Raw genomic sequence first — 19,251 nt, 5'->3', positions numbered from 1 at the left:
TTTAATTACAACGTGTCGTGGTGAGGATCTCTTTTGGTCGTGTTTATTAGGGGTTCTGTGAGCTTCCTGTACTAGGATTTCTCTGTCCTTCTCCAAACCTGGGAAATTTTCTGCTATTATCTCACTAAAAAGGCATTCTAATCCTTTCTCCCTCTCCATGCCTTCAGGAACTCCTAGAACCAAATGTTGGGTTTTTTTAATAGTATCCTATAGATTCCCCACAATATTTTTTAAGATTTCTAATTTTCTCTTCTTTCTCTTCTTTTCTTTTGTTTGACTGTATCTTTTCCTATTCTCTGTCTTCTAAGTCTGATATTCTCTCTTCTGCTTCACCCATTCTGTTTTTAAGGCTCTCTAATGTGTTTGTCATTTGATCTATTGAATTCTTCATTTCATTATGATTTCTCATCACTATCACAGTTTCATGTTCTACTACTTGTTTCATTTCATTTTGATTCCTCCTTAATATTTCATTTTCACGAGAGAGATTTTCTATATTGTCCATTAAGGATTTCTGTAGTTTAAGAATTTGTTTTTGAGAACTTCTTATGAATTTTTTGAGATCTCCTTCTTGCATTTCTTCTATCTCATCATCTTCATAATCTTGAATTGGGGTGTCTTTTTCATTTGGGGCATCATAGTTTCTTCCTTGTTCTTGTTACCTCAGTTTCTGCATTTGTTGTTTGGCATATTGGAGATATTCTTTGGTTTCTTCACTGTGGTGTTTTTTCTCGTTATACTATGACTCTAGATTAAGTGGACTGTCTGCTTTTGATGGATCCTTAGAGGCTGTGATTGATGTGGCCAGAGAGCTCTGTTTGGTTCTTCTGGGTTAAGGGCGTAAGGGTGTGCCAAAGGTGACTCACCCAGATTGTTCTCTCACTCGCTCGGTTTTTTTTTTTTTTTTTTTGACTCAGTTGGGAAGTAATTCCACACACTGAGTGGAATTGAGGGTAGTTGATGTATGAAATCTGGCCCCTGTGGGTATTTGTCTGCTTACCCCTGGGACCACACAAAGAGTTTATGCAGCCCTCAGTGTGGTCTCAAATTTCTCCGCAGTCTCACACTGGGTTGCCAAGGTTACTGAGTTTGTGTACTCGTGAGTTCTCTCGCCTGCCCCTCAGATTTTCATAGCCTCAGTTCGTTAGCTCCACACTTTCACTAGGTCTTAACCTCCTGTTATTTCTCCCCACCAGAGTCAGTTTTTTCTGCTTAGCTAATGGTGGGTGCCGCTTTACATATGTAAAATGGTGCCTGCTCTTTGTCTTGCTTGGCTTTGTAAGGTGAGTGGAGAGAGAGGCTAATGTCCGTGTCAGTTCCCCTTATTTATTCAATTTTTTCTCTCCTCCAGTCAGCCTGGTGAACTTTCCCCAGTGGGGCTTCAGGCCTCATTCCCTGTAGGCTCTTTTTGCCTTTCCCCGCCAATGTCTCGGGTTACCGAGGTTTTTGTCTCATCTCCCCTTCCAGCGCTGGCGAGCAGACTCTGCGGCTCAGTTTCTGCGGCTCAGCTTCCACGCGGTGGGCGACCTTGCTCTCCCCATAGGTCCTCCGTGTCACATCCACTAGATCCGGAAGAGTTTCCTCTGCAATTTTTTTCTGAGCCTTTTCCTGAGGCTACAGTAACTCCACTTTTATTAAACTATCTTTTCTTGAACTATCGGTGTGTGCCCTCACTATTCCACCATCTTGGCTCCACCCTCGCAAAGCAGTATTTCTAAATAAACTGAATCTTTCCCTTTCCTCTTACTCATCCCATTTTTCCAATAGCAAAAACAGAACTATGTCTCACCAAAGAAGATATACAACAGGCAAGTTAGTATATGAAATAATGCATATAATTAATGAATATATAAGTTAAAGCAACAACTACATATGTAATAAATGGCCAAAACCCAAAACACTGACAACACCAAAATCTGGCAATGATGTGAAGTAACAAGCACTCTTATTCTTTTTTAGTTTTAAAAAATGCATTTTAGAGGCAAGATTCAAAGCAAAACAGAGAGAGAGAATCTGAGAGACAGAGAGAAAGGAGAGAGAGAGACAGAGAGAAAGTGAGTTCCCATCTCCTGGTTCACTCCTTGATGTATCTGCAACAGGGACTTAGTTAGGGCCAAAGACTGAAGCCAGAAATGTTACCCAGGTTTCTCAGGTGAGTGGCATGAAACCAATTATTTGAGCCACCACCACTACATTAGTAGGAATCTGGATTCAGGACCCAGCACCTAGATTCAAACCCATGTACTCTAATGTGGGAGGTTAGTGTCAACAACTATTTCAAATGCCTGCCCTTGCAAGATCACTTATTCACTGTTAGTGGGCACAAAATGGTGTAGTCACTTTGGGGGGCTCCACTTACACAAACCCCAGCAACTGTTTTCCTTGATATTTATACCCAAATATACTGTTTGCTTCTAATAACATGACATCCTAGAAAAGGCAAAACTATGAAAAGGGTAAATACATCAGTAGTTGCCAGGGATAAGGTGGGGAGAGAGGGATGAATGGGCAGAGTACAAACACTTTTTTTAGGGTAGTGAAACACTAATGTATGCATTTTGTTATGTATCTGTCAAACTCATGCAACATTTAACAGCAAGAGTGAACCCTAATATAAACTAGGGACTTAGAGTAACAATGAGGTGTCATTGTGGGTTCACTGGTTGTAAAAACTGTACTCCTGTATTGCAGGATGTCTATAGTGGGAAATGTTATATATGGGGGGATATGTAATATAAAGGAACTCTCTATATGTACCTCTGTTTTGCTGTGAACCTAAAAGTGCTATTAAAAAGTTAATAACAAAGAAGATATTTATGATGTGGCATATGATATAAAATAAAGGTTCTTGTAGATAACAGTTCTATACTCATGTTATAAAAATGTAGGTAAATGTTATAAAAATGTTATACTTATGTTATAAAATCTTTTTATTCATAATGCATATTTTATTTATTTTTATTTTGTAAACAAAACATATTTGGTTTAAAAAGTAATATAGGAATACTTATTCTATTTTATGGAATGAAGCTGACAATTCTCATATAAAATTAAAGCCAATTAAAATCTTTAATTTACAAAAAGACAAACTGACAGACAAAAGACTTTTCTAACAGTAAACTGCTTGAAAGAAATAATCACCTGAAGTTCTATCACTTTAATAACTACTATTAACATTTTGATAAGTATGCTTTAGGTTATTTTTTTCATGCACATGTGGTATAATTAAAAAGTTAATTTGTTTATATTTTGGAGTCCTTATCAAGTTATAATAGAATAAAATAAGAACAGTTTCTCACGTTAAAAAGAGCAAAACTTAAGCCTTTAAGTAAGTATATTTAATAGTAATTAATGAAAATGATTCACAGGGAGATTTCTATTTGAGAACATTTTGTGTTGTTTTACAAAAATGGTCTTCAACATAAATTTATATAATTCCATCAGTTTTATTTATGGTAAAAATTAATCTTCAGAAGCAAGACAAAATCAATCAAAATATTCTACAGTGCAGCCAAATCATCAGTTCTACAACAAATCTTAATTTAGAAACAAGCTGGAATATTACATTAGATTATGTCAGATGTTTCCTGGTTCTATAGAATGCATGAAGGACTACTAGACAGGAACATTAATTTAGAAGTGCTTTGAAATAAGAAATCCCTTCTAGAGAAGTTGCATTGGATTACCCTATAGAGTATTTTGCTCTTTTTTTGTTTACCAGGAAGAACCAAGCACTCTCTCCAGAAGATGAGTCAAGACAAAGGATGAGAAATTCCAATCTCTGTGCCTCAAGGAGAAAGGGTATTGCTCATGTTCTACACTTGATCTTAGCCAAAAGGCCAAGCAGCAATTTTGCTCATGTTCTAATGAAAAGAGTAGACCTTGATTCTAGCAAGTGGACCACAAGAGGAGATAGAAACTCACAACCCAGAGTTGCTTTTTCTTTTCCCTTCATAAAGTTGAAGCAGTAAAGGTTTCCCATTCATCATTTTCTTCACAGATGTATTTGTCCTCCTTCCTCACACAGTGACTAACCATCTATGGAAGCCTCAGATGTGAGAAGTGGGTAGAGGCAGGGGAAAATAAGGGAGTCAAGCTGGTTCTGAAAAATATCATGGCAAGTTTCTCCCAGTCAATCCCAAATCTCTTTCATTTCTCTCACATTATATCCCTCTAAGTTCAATTTTTGAGTAGGAAATAAATGAAAAAAGCCCATACATGCCAACAAAGTATAGCTAATGGGGAAATTATCTTATACTTCCTCTTAGATTACTATAATTTTACAAGGAATTTGGGAATAATAACGTATTAGTAAGGAATTGCTGTGTTTGCTCACTCCTCATTATTTTCTTCAGTAGTCTCTGAGGAAAAGGACTGACTATGCCAAAGCAGATTTTTAAATAGTCTTGGATGTCTCAGCAAAATCCATCACAATACTATCTACATTTCTCCCCAATCTATCATAATGGTATCCAAGTTTCCAAAAAAGTGATCTAACGGATTCATCACTATAATGTTGCATCGAAGAGAGTCAAACATGCATAAGCAGCAATCACATTCTGACTAGTATCTGTAATCCATGGATAAGAAATACTCCTTTTGTTGCTATCATCAATTTCTTCCTATTCTGATACAGTTCCTTTTTATCAATTTCTTCCTCATGAATCCTGACTTTTGCTTTTATATGTGATTTTCTACTTATTCTTGCTCTATAAATTTGGATATTTATTTGGACCTCCAGTTTTGCATTATAGCTTTTCCAAAGTCATGAGAAATTTTATAACATTTATTTGTTTGTTTATTATTTTTGAGGTAGAATTACAGAGAGAGATCTTGCCTCCACTGTTTCACTCCCAAAATGGCCAGGGTTATGCCAGTCCCGAGCCAGGAGCCTGGGATTCTATGCAGGTCTCCCAAATGGTGGGCAGGGCCTAAGTACTTGGGCCATCATCAGCTGTTTTCTGAGCCACATTAGCAGGGAGCTTAATTGGAAGTAGCACAGCCAGGAGGTAAATTGGTGCTCACTATAGGTGGTAGCTTAACCCACTACACCACAACACTGGCCCCAATTTTAAGGCCTTTAAATCAACAATATTTTATCCAAAACAAGGAACAGATTCAGACATTGATTAGTTCATCTACTGAATTGCTGAACTTTAAATTCTATTAGCAAATCCATCTATTGCCTTGCTTACATTATTTTTTTTTAGAAATGAACTCTCAGTATTAAATGCTAATGTTTACTCACTCCCAGTGTTTTCCCTACTTCTTAACCCTTATAACTACCCCATGGGATCTACATTTTTAGGTGCTCTCTGATATCAGTTTCTCTGATTAGTTTCTAAGAAATTCAACTTTAAGGCACAAAAACTATGTAAGTGAATGATAAAAATATTACAAAAAGTATATCAATCCAGTGAACTGAAGAGGAGACTATAAATTACCCAAAAGGAGACTGAAGGACATTTTACAGACCAGAAAGAGTAGTTAATGAAAACTGAATCTTAAAATTAAAATCAAATTATTTTAAGCAATTGAGCTGATGACAACTTATATAATGCTGTATGAATGGTAGCTGTAAAAAATAAGAAAGCATAGGACGATGAATGTATTTTCACACAATGAAAGAATAGTTCTTAAAATTACATTAATGGTGAGGCCAGCGCTGTGGCATAGCAGGTTAAAGCCACGGCCTGAAGTATCGGCATCCCATATGTGTGCTGGTTCGAGTCCCAGCTGCTCCACTTCCAATCCAACTCTCTGATACGGCCTGGGAAAGCAGTAGAAGATGGCATCAGTCTTTGTGGCCCTCCACGCACATGTGAGACCTGGAATAAGCTCCTGGTTCCCGATTTCTTAGCGGCTCCGCTCCAGTAATTGCAGCCATTTGGGGAGTGAACCAGTGGATGGAATACCTCTCTCTCTCTCTCTCTCTCTCTCCCTGTCTCTACCTCTGTCTGTAACTGTCATTCAAATAAATAAAAATAAATTTTTTTAAAAAGTACATTAATGGTGATGTGGTTGGTAGAATTATTACTTGTGTGAGATAATTGAGAAAATACCTTATAATAAATATATTTTAACGTTCAAAATCCTGCCACGTCCCTCACAATGTTTTATTCTATGTAACTTCACAGACATTAACTAAAGTTAATATTTATTTCTGTCATGTATATATAATAGTCATATGCCATAACACAACTCATATGCATATTCATATCCATATGTATTTATTTACCTTGACTATCAGCACATCCAAATTCAATATCAAAATACAACAATTTGGATATAAATATACAATCTTCACCGAAAGTCTCCTCTGTATAAAGCATATAGCAAGGCAGATGGGCCCAAGATCTCAGCCTAGTGAATTAAGATGCTGTTTCAGGGGCTGGCCCGTGGCTTAGCTGGTGAGGCTGCCACCTGCATCCCAGCATTCCATGTGGGCAACAGTTCAAGTGCTGGCTGCTCCACCTTTGATCCAGCTCTCTGCCATGGCGTGGGAAAAAATAGAAGATGGATTAAGTCCTTGGGTCCCTGCACCCACGTTGGAGATCCAGCAGATGCTGCTGGCTCTTGGCTTCAAATGGGTACTGCTCTGGCCACTTTGGCCAATTGGGGAGTGAACCAATGGATGGACAATCTCTCTCTCTCTCTCTCTCTCTCTCTCTTTCTCTCTCTCTGCCTCTCCTTCTCTTCTCTGTGTAACTCTGACTTTCAAATAAATAAATAAATCTTAAAAAAAAAAAAGATGCTGTTTGGGAGTTCCACATCCCATATCAGAATGCCTGGGTTCAATCCTGGCAGTGTTCCAGCTTCCTGCAAATGTGCATACACTCTGAGAAGCAGCTATGAAAACTCAAGCAGCTGGGTCACTGCTAAACATGAGGGAGATTGAATTGAATTCCTAAATCCTAGCTTTGACCTGGCCCAATCTCAGTTGTTTGGAGGTATTTGGAGAATAAACCAGGACATGGGATATATGTGTATGTGTGTGTGAGTGTGTGTGCGTATGTGTGTGTTATTGTCTGTCTCTCAAATAAATGAAAATAAAGGAATAAAAAATTTTAAACAGCCGTTAGTATGCTTTGAAATCAATGAGCTCATACACTACACAGAAGGTTAAGAGACATTTCACATGAACTTTATAGTTTTTTAGAGCACACAGTTATCTGGAGCAAATTAATACAGTTGGCACAGAGTGTTGATGATGAAAAAGTTTTAAGTAGGATATATTTGCTTTTTGAATCTGCTTTTATTCAACAAATAACTTTTGTGAGATTTAAAGAATTGAAGATGTTCCTCTGCTTTGTCTAGAACACAAGTATGGCCCTCATTTACACTGAAATCAGACTAATGACAGTCTCGACTTTTTGCACTTCCTTCTTATCATATAAATGTAATGGAAACATTTGTAGTCCAGGGTACTCAGGAACAGGTACACATAGATAAGAATTTATCACAAACATAGTGTTTAGGAATTATAACAAGTTTACTCTATTTAATTCTACAACAATGCTGAATCTCCATATCTCCCATTACCTAATATCCAAATCTACACAAAATTCTAATGTTAGAAAAATTACAAAGTCTAGAGCCAGACGATCTAGAGGAAATTCCTAGATATGTTACTTAACTACATGACTTTTGATAAGTAAATTAACTTTTCTGTGGCTTAGGTCCTTAATAATAAAAAATACATAAAAATACCTGTCGATGGGATAGTATGGATTTATATACCACATGCAAAATATCTAACACAATGCCTGGTACACAGTAGACACTCAATACATGTTAGTAAATTTCTTTGTATTTTCATTGTGTCCTCAAGACAGTTTGTGATTTAATACGAAACATTAAATTAATGCTATGCTATAAATAGAAATGTCAATCTCTAAAAATCTTTGTTTTCAACCACTGAAGAGTAGTTTATATAATTATAACACATAAAAATAAATAAAATGAAGTAACATATGCAAAACATGTATTATAAAATAGTTGTGGTGAGAGTTATTAATGTACCACAAAAGTACTTCTGTACTACATTTTTATCCTACGTTTCTCACAGCAAGAGATTCTAAGGTAGACTATTTTTTTTTATCAGGAAAAAAAAAACTTTTATTGTCCCCTTTAAGGTGACTATTATATGTATGTAATGAGAGCTGTAAGAAAATAAAATGTTGGGGAGTAAATTATTTTCTTTTTTTTTTGAATTTCCTTTTTTTTAACTTTTATTTAATGAATATAAATTTCCAAAGTACAGAATATTGATTACAATAGCTTCCCCCCATAACGTCCCTCCCACCCACAGCCCTCCCCTTTCCCACTCCCTCTCCCCTTCCATTCACATCAAGATTCATTTTCGATTCTCTTTATATACAGAAGATCAGTTTAGCATACATTAAGTAAAGATTTCAACAGTTTGCTCCCACACAGAAACACAAAGTGAAAAATACTGTTTGAGTACTAGTTACAGCATTAAATCTCAATGTACAGCACATTAAGGACAAAGATCCTACATGAGGAGTAAGTGCACAGTGACTCCTGTTGTTGACTTAACAAATTGACACTCTTGTTTATGGCATCAGTAATCACCCTAGGCTCTAGTCATGAGCTGCCAAGGCTATGGAAGCCTTTTATTATTATTATTATTTTTCACATAAAGTGAAAAATACTGTTTGAGTACTAGTTATAGCATTAGATCTCAATGTACAGCACACTAAGGACAAAGATCCTACCATGGCCTTGTCTAAAAATGATCAGAGTCAGTGAACTCAGGGGGCTTCCATAGCCTTGGCAACTCATGACAAGAGCCTAGGGTGATTACTGATGCCATAAACAAGAGTGTCAATTTGTTAAGTCAACAACAGGAGTCACTGTGCACTTACTCCTCATGTAGGATCTAAGGTAGACTATTAACAATGTACTAGAAGATATTTATGAGAAATGAAAAATATCTTGAAAATTCTATGTAAAATTATAACTCTAGTATTTTTAAGTAAAAATATTTCAAAGAGAATTAATTCACCAATTATACTTACATATTTCCAATGAGCAAGGTTTGCTTTTATATTAGTTTCAGGCTGGTAAACAATATCTCTAATGAGTTTATCTTCATGTGTTTCAGTTACATAAATCCATTTTGCTTCATATTCTCTAATAATTTTTGGATGATGTCTTCTATGCAAAAACAAGGGGCTAAATATAAGGGGGAAACATTCATTACCTGTTTTAGCCCAAAAATTCTAAAAATTAACAAATTATATGAATTCATTTCCACATGAAAAATGGCAGTAAATTTAATGTAATTTTTTTTAATTTTATTACTGCATAATACTATTTAGGGACAAAAATTTCTTCAACAACATTGATCAAGATGAATGAGTACTGAGAAATTTTCACAGCTATGAATCCAAAACCAATCCTGTACTTACAGATCAGTGTGCATTTTAAAATGCAATTGCAGGGGAAACATGACCAAATTATCAATAGAAATACAAGACAATCAGTGTAAACTCTTGTATTCTTTTCACTTCAGTGAAGAAGCAACATTTTAATGTGGTAATAGTAATTATTATATCACAAAAATTATATTTTGACTACATTACCAACACTAGAAAAATACTCTAGAGAATTACAAAATACAATAAGCCATAAAACAAACTTAAAATTAATATTAGCCACAGTAAATAAGGCAATGGAACACAAGTGAGATGAATTTTTAATACTTTGCCTTGTTTATTCAGTATGAGTATATCCAAAATATTATCTAATGAATGCTACCTATGAATTAAATCAGAATTAATGGTAAAAATACTAAATATTTCCAATCTAATAGGGGAAAAGTTATTAAATAAGTGAATAGACCCATAAATAATTGTAGGACACAGTTAATTCTACCAACATGAGAAGTGGGAATATTGGAGGATCAAAAACGGAAAAGCTAAGAAAAATGCTGGAAGAAATAATGACTAAAAAATTCTGAAACCTGGTATAAATACATTGATCTACACAATAATGAAGCCCAATGAACTATAAATAGAATAAACAAAAAGGTCTTCATCTAGACACAACCTAGTATAACAACTGAAATCTAAGGACAAATAAAAAATACTGGAAAATAGTAAGAAAAAAATGACTGGACACATATATGGGAATCTCCATGAAATATCTTAGTGATTTCTCAGTTTAAAAAATGGGAATCAAAGGCAGTACTATGATTTAGTAAAACTGCTAGAAGAAAAACTCAAAGATACACACATGCACACACATACACAGGGAGAGAGAAAGAGAGTGAGAAAAAGAGTAAGAGAGAGAGAGAGAGAATTCAATGGAGAAAGAGCTGTCATTCAATGGTTCTCTCCCCACAGCCTACAACACCTAAGGCTAACCTGGAACCAATATCGGGAGCCAGAAGCCAGAAGCCAGGAATGTAATCCAGGTCTCCCACATGGGTGGCAGGAGTTCAATTACTTGAGCCATCATGGCAAACTTCCAGGGTCTGCATTGGCAGGAATCTGGAGTAAGGAGCAAGAGCCAGGAATTGAACTCAGTCCCTCTTATGTGGGATGCAGGCAACCTAACTTATAAGTTAAATACCCATGCCCTCAAGCAAGAATCTTAAATCCAGCAAAGTATCCTTTATAATTGAAGGTGAATGATTAATTTCTAAGATCAATAAAAACTGACAGAATCTACTTCCAGTAAATATGCCTTATGAAAGGAAGTTCTCTTAAAGATGAAGGCAAGTGATTTTTGACAGTAATTCGATATTAAAAATGTTACATTTTAATTATTTTTATTCCAGAACTATTTATGTGATTGTTTCTTAATTAACAAGGAAATTTTGGCATCTTTCAGGATTCATTTCAAATTTAACCGAAGAGAATCTGAACTTCAAAAACCGCTTTCTGAAAATATAGGAATTCTGTAAAGGCTGAGTGAGGATGCAAACAGCAAGCAACAGTTTTAAGACTAGAAATTGACTAAAGGCATATATCAAAAGGAAAATTATTTATTGAAGAATAGAATTAAATGTCAGAACTGAGAAATCAGAGCATGTAAGCCTGGGGTTGCTCTTATTAGCAGCAGGCCACCCCACCCCCAGCAACCTACTTGGAACAAAAAGTCATACTATGGCATAGAAGACTAGAAGGACAGACAGTTTCATGGCTAGAGGAGGATAGCTTTTATTTGGAGCTGAGAATAGGATATTGTTAGAAATAGCTCAATAGTGGGCCGGCGCCACGGCTCACTAGGCTAATCCTCTGCCTGCGGTGCTGGCACACCGGGTTCTAGTCCCGGTCAAGGCACCGGATTCTATCCCAGTTGCCCCTCTTCCAGGCCAGCTCTCTGCTGTGGCCAGGAAGTGCAGTGGAGGATGGCCCAAGTGCTTGGGCCCTGTAGCCCATGGGAGACCAGGAGAAGCACCTGGCTCCTGCCATCGGATCAGAGCGGTGCACTGGCCGCAGCACACCGGCCGCGGCAGCCATCAGAGGGTGAACCAATGGCAAAGGAAGACCTTTCTCTCTGTCTCTCTCTCTCACTGTCCACTCTGCCTGTCAAGAAAGAGAGAAAGAGAGAAAGAAAGAGCTCAATAGCAAAGAACCAGGGTGTTTTTAACAATGCAGTTATCCTGCAGTATTGATATACAATAGAGCAAGTAATAAACTGAGACAATCCACATATTAAGAGGAACAATGTGAGGTATGAGATCACCTAAAAGAGTCTTCATAAGATAACACAATCTCTGACGGCCTTGTTGAAATGCTCAGGAGAAGGCTGGCGCCGCGGCTCAATAGGCTAATCCTCCACCTAGCGGCGCCAGCACACCGGGTTCTAGTCCCGGTCAAGGCACCGGATTCTGTCCCGGTTGCCCCTCTTCCAGGCCAGCTCTCTGCTGTGGCCAGGGAGTGCAGTGGAGGATGGCCCAGGTGCTTGGGCCCTGCACCCCATGGGGAGACCAGGAGAAGCACCTGGCTCCTGCCTTCAGATCAGTGCGGTGCACCAGCTGCAGCGCACCAGCCGTGGCGGCCACTGGAGGGTGAACCAACGGCAAAAAGGAAGACCTTTCTCTCTGTCTCTCTCTCACACTATCCACTATGCCTGTCAAAAAAAAAAAAAAAAAAAAAAAGAAATGCTCAGGAGAGATGTGAGCGCTTCCTGGAAAGCTCTTCACATGGGCTAAACGTGAATCCTTGTGAGAATAGATACTAAAACATGGGTCAGACCTGCAAACTTCTTGAACTATGAATTTATTCTCCAAGTATATAGATTCATCACCAAATGATAGAAACTTGAGTGATACAAAGGTTTTAGACATACCATCTGATCAAATGTTATGTATCCAAGCTGTGGGATGTTAAAAGTTAATAAACGGATTAATATTAATGGTTAATAGATTAAGGATCAAGAAAATTCAATTGTGGGTCTGAGGGTGGGTCTATTGGGATGATTAGACTGCATTAAATGACTGGGAAGGAACAACATCATCAAATCACAAAATTTGTATGAGGTGAGGTCACTTAGAAGGTAGATGTTGTGGCTTTCCATGTAACCATTCTTCCATACCTGCCCCACTACTGCCAGACTCCAAGGTGGCAGACTGATGAAGCTACTTGATCTTGGACTGTGAACCTTCAAAACTGAACCTGCAATAAACTTCTTCCTCCTTAAGTATCTTTTCTCAGTTATGTGTTATGTTGTAATCTAACACCTAACCAATGACCTAATGGAAACATAAAGAATATCCTAGGGACCAGGGCTGTGGGGTGGTGGGTTAACGCCCTGGCCTGAGGTGCTGGCATCCCATATGGGCGCTGGTTTGAGACCCGGCTGCTCCACTTCTGATCCAGCTCTCTGCTAATGACCTGGGAAAGCAGTAGAAGATGGTCCAAGTCCTAGGGCCCCTGCACCCACGTGGGAGACTCGGAAGAAGCTCCTGGCTCCTGGCTTCAGATTGGCGCAGTTCTCGAAGTTGCTGCTGATTGGGGAGTGAACCATCGGATGGAAGACCTCTCTCTCTCTCTCTCTGTAACCCTGACTTTCAAATAAATAAAAAAATCTTTAAAAAGAATATTCTAGCCAATAACCACAGAGCCTATTTTTTCAAGCACATGTGAAGAAAATGACTCATAAGGCAAAACCTAATAAAATTCAAAGACAAAATACTGAAATCATACACAGCATCCTCCTTTACTCACTGGCTGTATCAGCTTTTCTCACAGGCTATAGTTTGCCAACCACTGATCTAATTATATGTATATGTATACGTACACATGCACATAAGCTCTCACACACACACAAACACACACACTGACAAGAGGAAGACTTCAAAAAGATCATGGAAAATGGAATCAAAATATCATGAGAGGGGTAGTGCTAAGGCATAGCAGGTTAAGCTCTACCTGTGGTGCTGGCATCCCATGTGGGTGCTGGTTCAAATCCCAGCTGCTCTACTTCCTATCCAGCTCCTTACTAACAGAACTGGGAAAGCAGCAGAAGATGGCTCAAGGACTTAGGTCCCTGCACTCACATGGGAGACCCAGATAAATCTCCTGGCTCGTGGCTCCTGGCTCCAGCCTGGCCCAGTCCCAGTCAATGCAGCTATTTGGCGATTGAAGCAGCAAATGGAAGATCTCTGTGTCTCTCCCTCTCTCTCTGTAACTCTCCCTTCAAATAAATAAATAAATGTCTACGCCGGCGCTGCGGCTCACTAGGCTAATCCTCCGCCTTGCGGCGCCAGCACACCGGGTTCTAGTCCCGGTTGGGGCGCCGGATTCTGTCCCGGTTGCCCCTCTTCCAGGCCAGCTCTCTGCTGTGGCCAGGGAGTGCAGTGGAGGATGGCCCAGGTGCTTGGGCCCTGCACCCCATGGGAGACCAGGAAAAGCACCTGGCTCCTGGCTCCTGCCATCGGATCAGCGCAGTGCGCCGGCCGCAGCGCGCCGGCCGCGGCGGCCATTGGAGGGTGAACCAACGGCAAAAAGGAAGACCTTTCTCTCTGTCTCTCTCTCTCACTGTCCACTCTGCCTGTCAAAATAAATAAATAAATAAATAAATGTCTTCAAAAATATATATATCATGTGAATTTCCCATGAAGATTTTGAAGCACCCTCTCCCCTATGTGATATATGTGTGTGTATATAACAAATTTAATAGCAATTACATTAAAAATTAGAAATGTTTTAGCTACAGTATTCTAGAGATCCTGTACCAGTCTTGTTTATTATGATAATATGGTTTAGGTACACAAAAACAAACTTCATATACATTTAATACATCTTGGAATCCTGCCATTTTGGCTGCCTTACTAATACATCATTATCACTAATGTATGGATGACTTAAAGGAACAGAAATTTTTAAGCAAGTGTTGCACCCTGAACACTTTTTTTTCTTTGACGGAGTCTTGGCTTTGCTTTGCCTCTCATTGCTGCTCATTTCCCAAGCCTATTTATGATAGCTTCCTAAATTTGTTGTGCTCTTCATGGATAAACTTCCAAAAATTGTATCATTGCCCAAGCATTTAGAGTTACTTCTGCTATTTGCAAGTAACAAAACATTTGTCTTATTCCCTCCGGTGTTGCAACAACAGAATAGCACAAATTGCATGATTTATAAAGAACAGAGATTAATTTCTGGCAGTTCTAGAAGCAGACAAGTCCAAGATCAAGGGACCACATTGGGTGAGGGCACTCTTGCTGCATTATAACATGGCAGAAGGCAACACATTTTTATATATTCTTTGATAAACAATGAAATATTCTAGAATACTACTCAATCATAAAAAAGAATAAAATCCTATCTCTTCCAAGAAACCATAATGGAAACCATAATGCTTAGAGAAATAATCCAATCCCCAAAAGATAAGTACCATATATTTTCTCTACATAGGAATGAAATGGACATCTTGTGATTTGATTATTGTTTTTAGCCCTTTGTTTATACTCCTGTGGAACTGTGGTCTTTAATACATTTTATGTGTTGAATTAAGTCTGTGATCACAGAGTGGATGAAAATGTTTTTGTAAAAATTAAAGAAAAAAAGGAAAGGAAGGAAGGAGGGGGATTGAGGGAGGTAGGGAAAAATGGTCATCTCTTAGAATTCTAACTTTAGCCGGCACCGCAGCTCACTAGGCTAATCCTCCGCCTGCGGTGCTTGCACACCGGGTTCTAGTCCGGTCGGGGTGCCAGATTCTGTCCCGGTTGCGGTGGAGGATGGCACAAGTCCTTGGGCCCTGCACCCACATGGGAGAGCAGGAGAAGCACCTGGCTCCTGGCTTCGGATAAGTGCAGCGCACCAGCTGCAGAGGCCATTGTGGGGTGAACCAACGGAAAAGGAAGACCTTTCTCTGTCTCTCTCTCTCACTGTTCACTCTGCCTGTCAAAAAAAAAAAAAAAAAAAGAATTTTAACTATAAAATACATGAAATCGGGGGCTGGCACTGTGGTGCAGTTGGTTAATCCTCCACCTGCAGTGCCGGCATCCCATATGAGTGCCAGTTCTACTCCTGGCTGGTCCTCTTCCGATCCAGCTCTCTGCTAATGGCCTGGGAAAGTAGTAGAAGGTGGCCCATTGGGCCCCTTGCACCGTGAAGGAAGCCTGGAGGAGGCTCCTGACTCCTGTCTTCAGATTGGCTCAGCTCCACCCGTTGCAGCCATCTGGGGAGTGAACCAGTGGGTGGAAGACCTCTCTGTCTCTCCCTCTCACTGTCTATAACTTTACCTTTCAAATAAATAAATAAAATTTTTTAAAAAGTACATGAAATCTGTTCTCTTAACATAATAAAAATTTTAAAATGAAGACTCTAAAGACATTCCTTATAAATAAAAATTGTAAGCTATTTCTCAACATCAGATTAGTAGACAATAACATAGGTTGCTACTATCACACTCATAGTAGAGAATAATAATTTTATCTTAAAATGCTAGTTTTAGAATTATCCGATGTCCAGCATAATATCCAGTAAATGAGATAAAAGTATCAAAACTCTTAAGGCCTTAATTAAAAGTATATGCAGTGTTGATTAAAATAAAATGAATCAGGTGCATCTTTACTTTTAAATGACTTAAAGTTTGTAAATACCTTTTTCATGAAACATTTAATCAAAAGTAGACAATAATATTTTTCTTTCAGTTTATTTTAATGTTATAGTAATTTTAGTATATAAAATACATGACAATGATTATAATCACTACTTGAGGTATTATAGAAGCATCAACAAAAAAGCATTTACTCTTTTAATGAGGTCCCCAAAAAAAATGTTAAAGGAATTATCCACAGAAGACCTGTGCTTAAGATATTTTGCTAATTGTATAGTAGTTAAGCCTCTGCAGGAATTTTGTATGCTATTTAAAAATTCATTAAGTATATTTCTAGTAGGCTTAGTCATCAGCTGGTATCTTTTTGCCTTACAAAAGGAAGAATTCCCAATTTTAAATGGCTTAAACACAAATGACAATTTATTATCTCTCAAAACTGAAAAATCCATGGAAGGGATCCAGACTTTGTGTGACACTAACTCCATGTCTCTGGGTTTCTTGTGGCTCACTTCTTCCATGTGTCATTTCTTCCCCCAGGGAAGTAGCTCTTGCTCTTATGTTTTAATAATGAGCATGAGGATCATCCAAAAGAAAGAAAATGGATAAAACATGACTATAAAAAAAGTTATGCTTTCTCTTCTTCATTGGATCACACTCAAATAAATCCTATGGCCAGGGAATTAATATGAGCTGATGGTTAAAAAAAAAAATCCTTTAGATTTATTTTTATTTTTCTTACTTTATTCTACTGACCCATGTCAATTACAATGTTAAAAGAACAGTACTAACCATCACCATTCTTGCTTGGTTCGTGATCTCCAGAAGAAAAATTCTAATAGTTCACATTTTTTTGTTAATAGTGTGGTAAAAGAGATATTATAAGATTAAAGAAGTTTCCTTCTGATTCAAGCTTGCTAAACTTTTCTTTTTATCTTAAATAAGTCCTGAATTTTATCAGCTGATTTTTGTGCAAATATTGAAGTGATTTTTATGCTGAAGTCCTCACTTTACAAAGCATTGTGTTAAGGAGACTGTGTATATCGTAACTGTGTCCCCATTTTGCAGAGTCCTGTGGGCTATTACTTTTCTACCATTGAACATCATTCCACAAACTTAGTGTCTGGGGTGAACTTGTATCTGAAGACTCAGGAGGATAGTTCATTTCCAAGCTCATTCCAGTTGCTGGCAAAATTAAGTTATTTGCTTAGGACTCCTATATCACAAAAATTACTCTGGTTTTCCTTGTATGTGGTATTCTCCACATTCAAGACAGCAAAAGTGGCTCAAATCCCTCTTGTGCTTTGAATTTCTCTGATGTCCTGTTCCACAAACAGTCAGAGAAAAAAGTTTTTTAAGTGCTCATGTGATTAGAATAAACCTATTTACATATTGAGGTCAACTGATTAATAAGTAATTTTAATTACATCTATAAAATATCAAATAGTAACACCAGGAAGCAAAGACCATGTGGGCCACCATGGAATTCTGCCCATTCCATGTGAGATGAGATCAAATGAGGTCAAATCTCAAGTATCTTGGGACCATGCAAAGACATAACTGTTTCACAATTTGAGCAAGTTTCAGTAAATGTGATATTGCACAACCTGTGGAATGCCTTTGGTGTTATTGTTGCTTTTTATTCTGCTAATGAGATAGATTTTCAAATGCTAAACCAACCCCACATTCTTGTAATAAACTTATATTGGTAATCAGGTATTATTCTCTTTATATAACACTAAATATGATTTTCTAGATTTTTACATGATTTTTACATGTATATTCTTTAGATTAGCATGCAATTTCTTTCTTGTAATGTCCTTATCATAGTTTTGCTATCAAGGTTTTGCTGACTTCTCAAAATTGTGTTTCTTTTATTATTTGAAATTTTTCTGTAAAGTGATATTGTAGCTCCCTTAAATGTACAGAATCCATCAGTAAAGTCATTTAGCCTTGAACTCTCTTCATCAGAAGGATTTTAATGAAGGATTATATTTTTTAATGTATGTCAGACTATTCAGATTTTTTGTTTTTTTCATTTGTCAATTTGACAATTGTGGTTTTTTTCAAGGAATTTGTCTCTTTACATTAAAAAGTATCAAATAATTTCATATAAAGTCAGATATATCCCTTGGAAAAAGGTTCTAGAAGATCTGAGCAAAACAGTTCCATGGCCATCATATACTGTAAATTTGAGCTGTATTTAAATAAAGATATGAATTGTATTGAATATGTTATTGACAATAGTACGCAAACAGCAATTCTGAAACTATTTGGCAAGTATTGTAGGATTAAATTACTGAACAAAATTCTTGATGATGTTGGCAACTAGAATTCTCATGGTAGAAGGAAAGTATAATGTTGAATGAAGGCAGTGAAGAACGCTCCGTGTTGAATTGGAATTCATGAAATTTAAGTGGAATCATTCTGAGAAAAGTAATCTGTTTTTCCATTCTGTCTGCTAAACTGGCCTAGGAGCCATGATACCCTAGTAGCAAGGGTATCAAAATCCTAGTTTACAAATATCATACCATACTAAAAAGACTAGAGCATTCTGAAATAGTTAACAGGGTTATGGAAAGAAAAGGAAAAAGAACATGGAATTTGAAATAGATTAAACATTGGAACCTAGCATTTGCAGATTTTACATAAACAATTTCATCTCTTCTTAATAGATCACATATGTCCAACACAAAATGGCCACCTGATATTTAATACCTTTCCCAAACTCTCCACAAACTTTAAATTTTCAATCCCTCATTTGCAAAACAGAAGTACAGGGCAAATTCAAAAGCTCTGCTGTAGTAAATGAGAGATAATGTGGACTAAAGTTAATTAAATATGATTCTTTTTATATACTGTACAGTCAGTAAATGTTTCCTATTTTATTTTCTATGTTTTTCTCTTTTTCACAACCCATTAAGTCAAATGATAATTCTGCCTAGGCCCAAATATAGTTGCCCATAGCTTTAGGAGGCTGCCAATTGGATTGCAATATCTCATTCTAAAAATAAAAATGTACTTCCCATATACTCTATCATCCATATTGAAAATAATATAATTCTAAAAGATAATAACATCAATCATTACAATTTTATAAATTTAGGTTATATATAATATTTCAAGGTTGTGTATATTTCAAGTAATTTAAGTGAAAAATTTTAACAAGGTGCCAAATATTTGCATGTTGGGGTGATAGACATTTCTCTTGGCTAA

The 19,251-nt window shown here is 37.3% G+C and overlaps 1 protein-coding gene across 3 annotated transcripts in view; it reads right to left on the bottom strand.

Annotated features, from left to right (window-relative positions):
• The window catches only part of LRRIQ3 (leucine rich repeats and IQ motif containing 3), a 161,010-nt gene that overhangs the window by 101,459 nt on the left and 40,300 nt on the right, over window positions 1–19,251 (bottom strand). For 2 of the 3 annotated variants that reach the window (XM_051856361.3, XM_089337196.1), the window contains exon 5: window positions 9,042–9,198. In XM_051856361.3, coding sequence (XP_051712321.3) covers window positions 9,042–9,198 — 157 coding nt within the window. Of the gene's footprint in view, window positions 1–5,328; window positions 6,490–9,041; window positions 9,199–19,251 lie in introns of those variants that run through there. The other variant, XM_089337195.1, reaches the window with a different exon arrangement.

Source organism: Oryctolagus cuniculus, chromosome 7 (genome assembly GCF_051225735.1).
Source record: "Oryctolagus cuniculus isolate XC-2025 breed Fujian yellow rabbit chromosome 7, ASM5122573v1, whole genome shotgun sequence".
Lineage (NCBI taxonomy): Eukaryota > Metazoa > Chordata > Mammalia > Lagomorpha > Leporidae > Oryctolagus > Oryctolagus cuniculus.
This window is presented reverse-complemented; position numbering and strand designations above follow the sequence as displayed.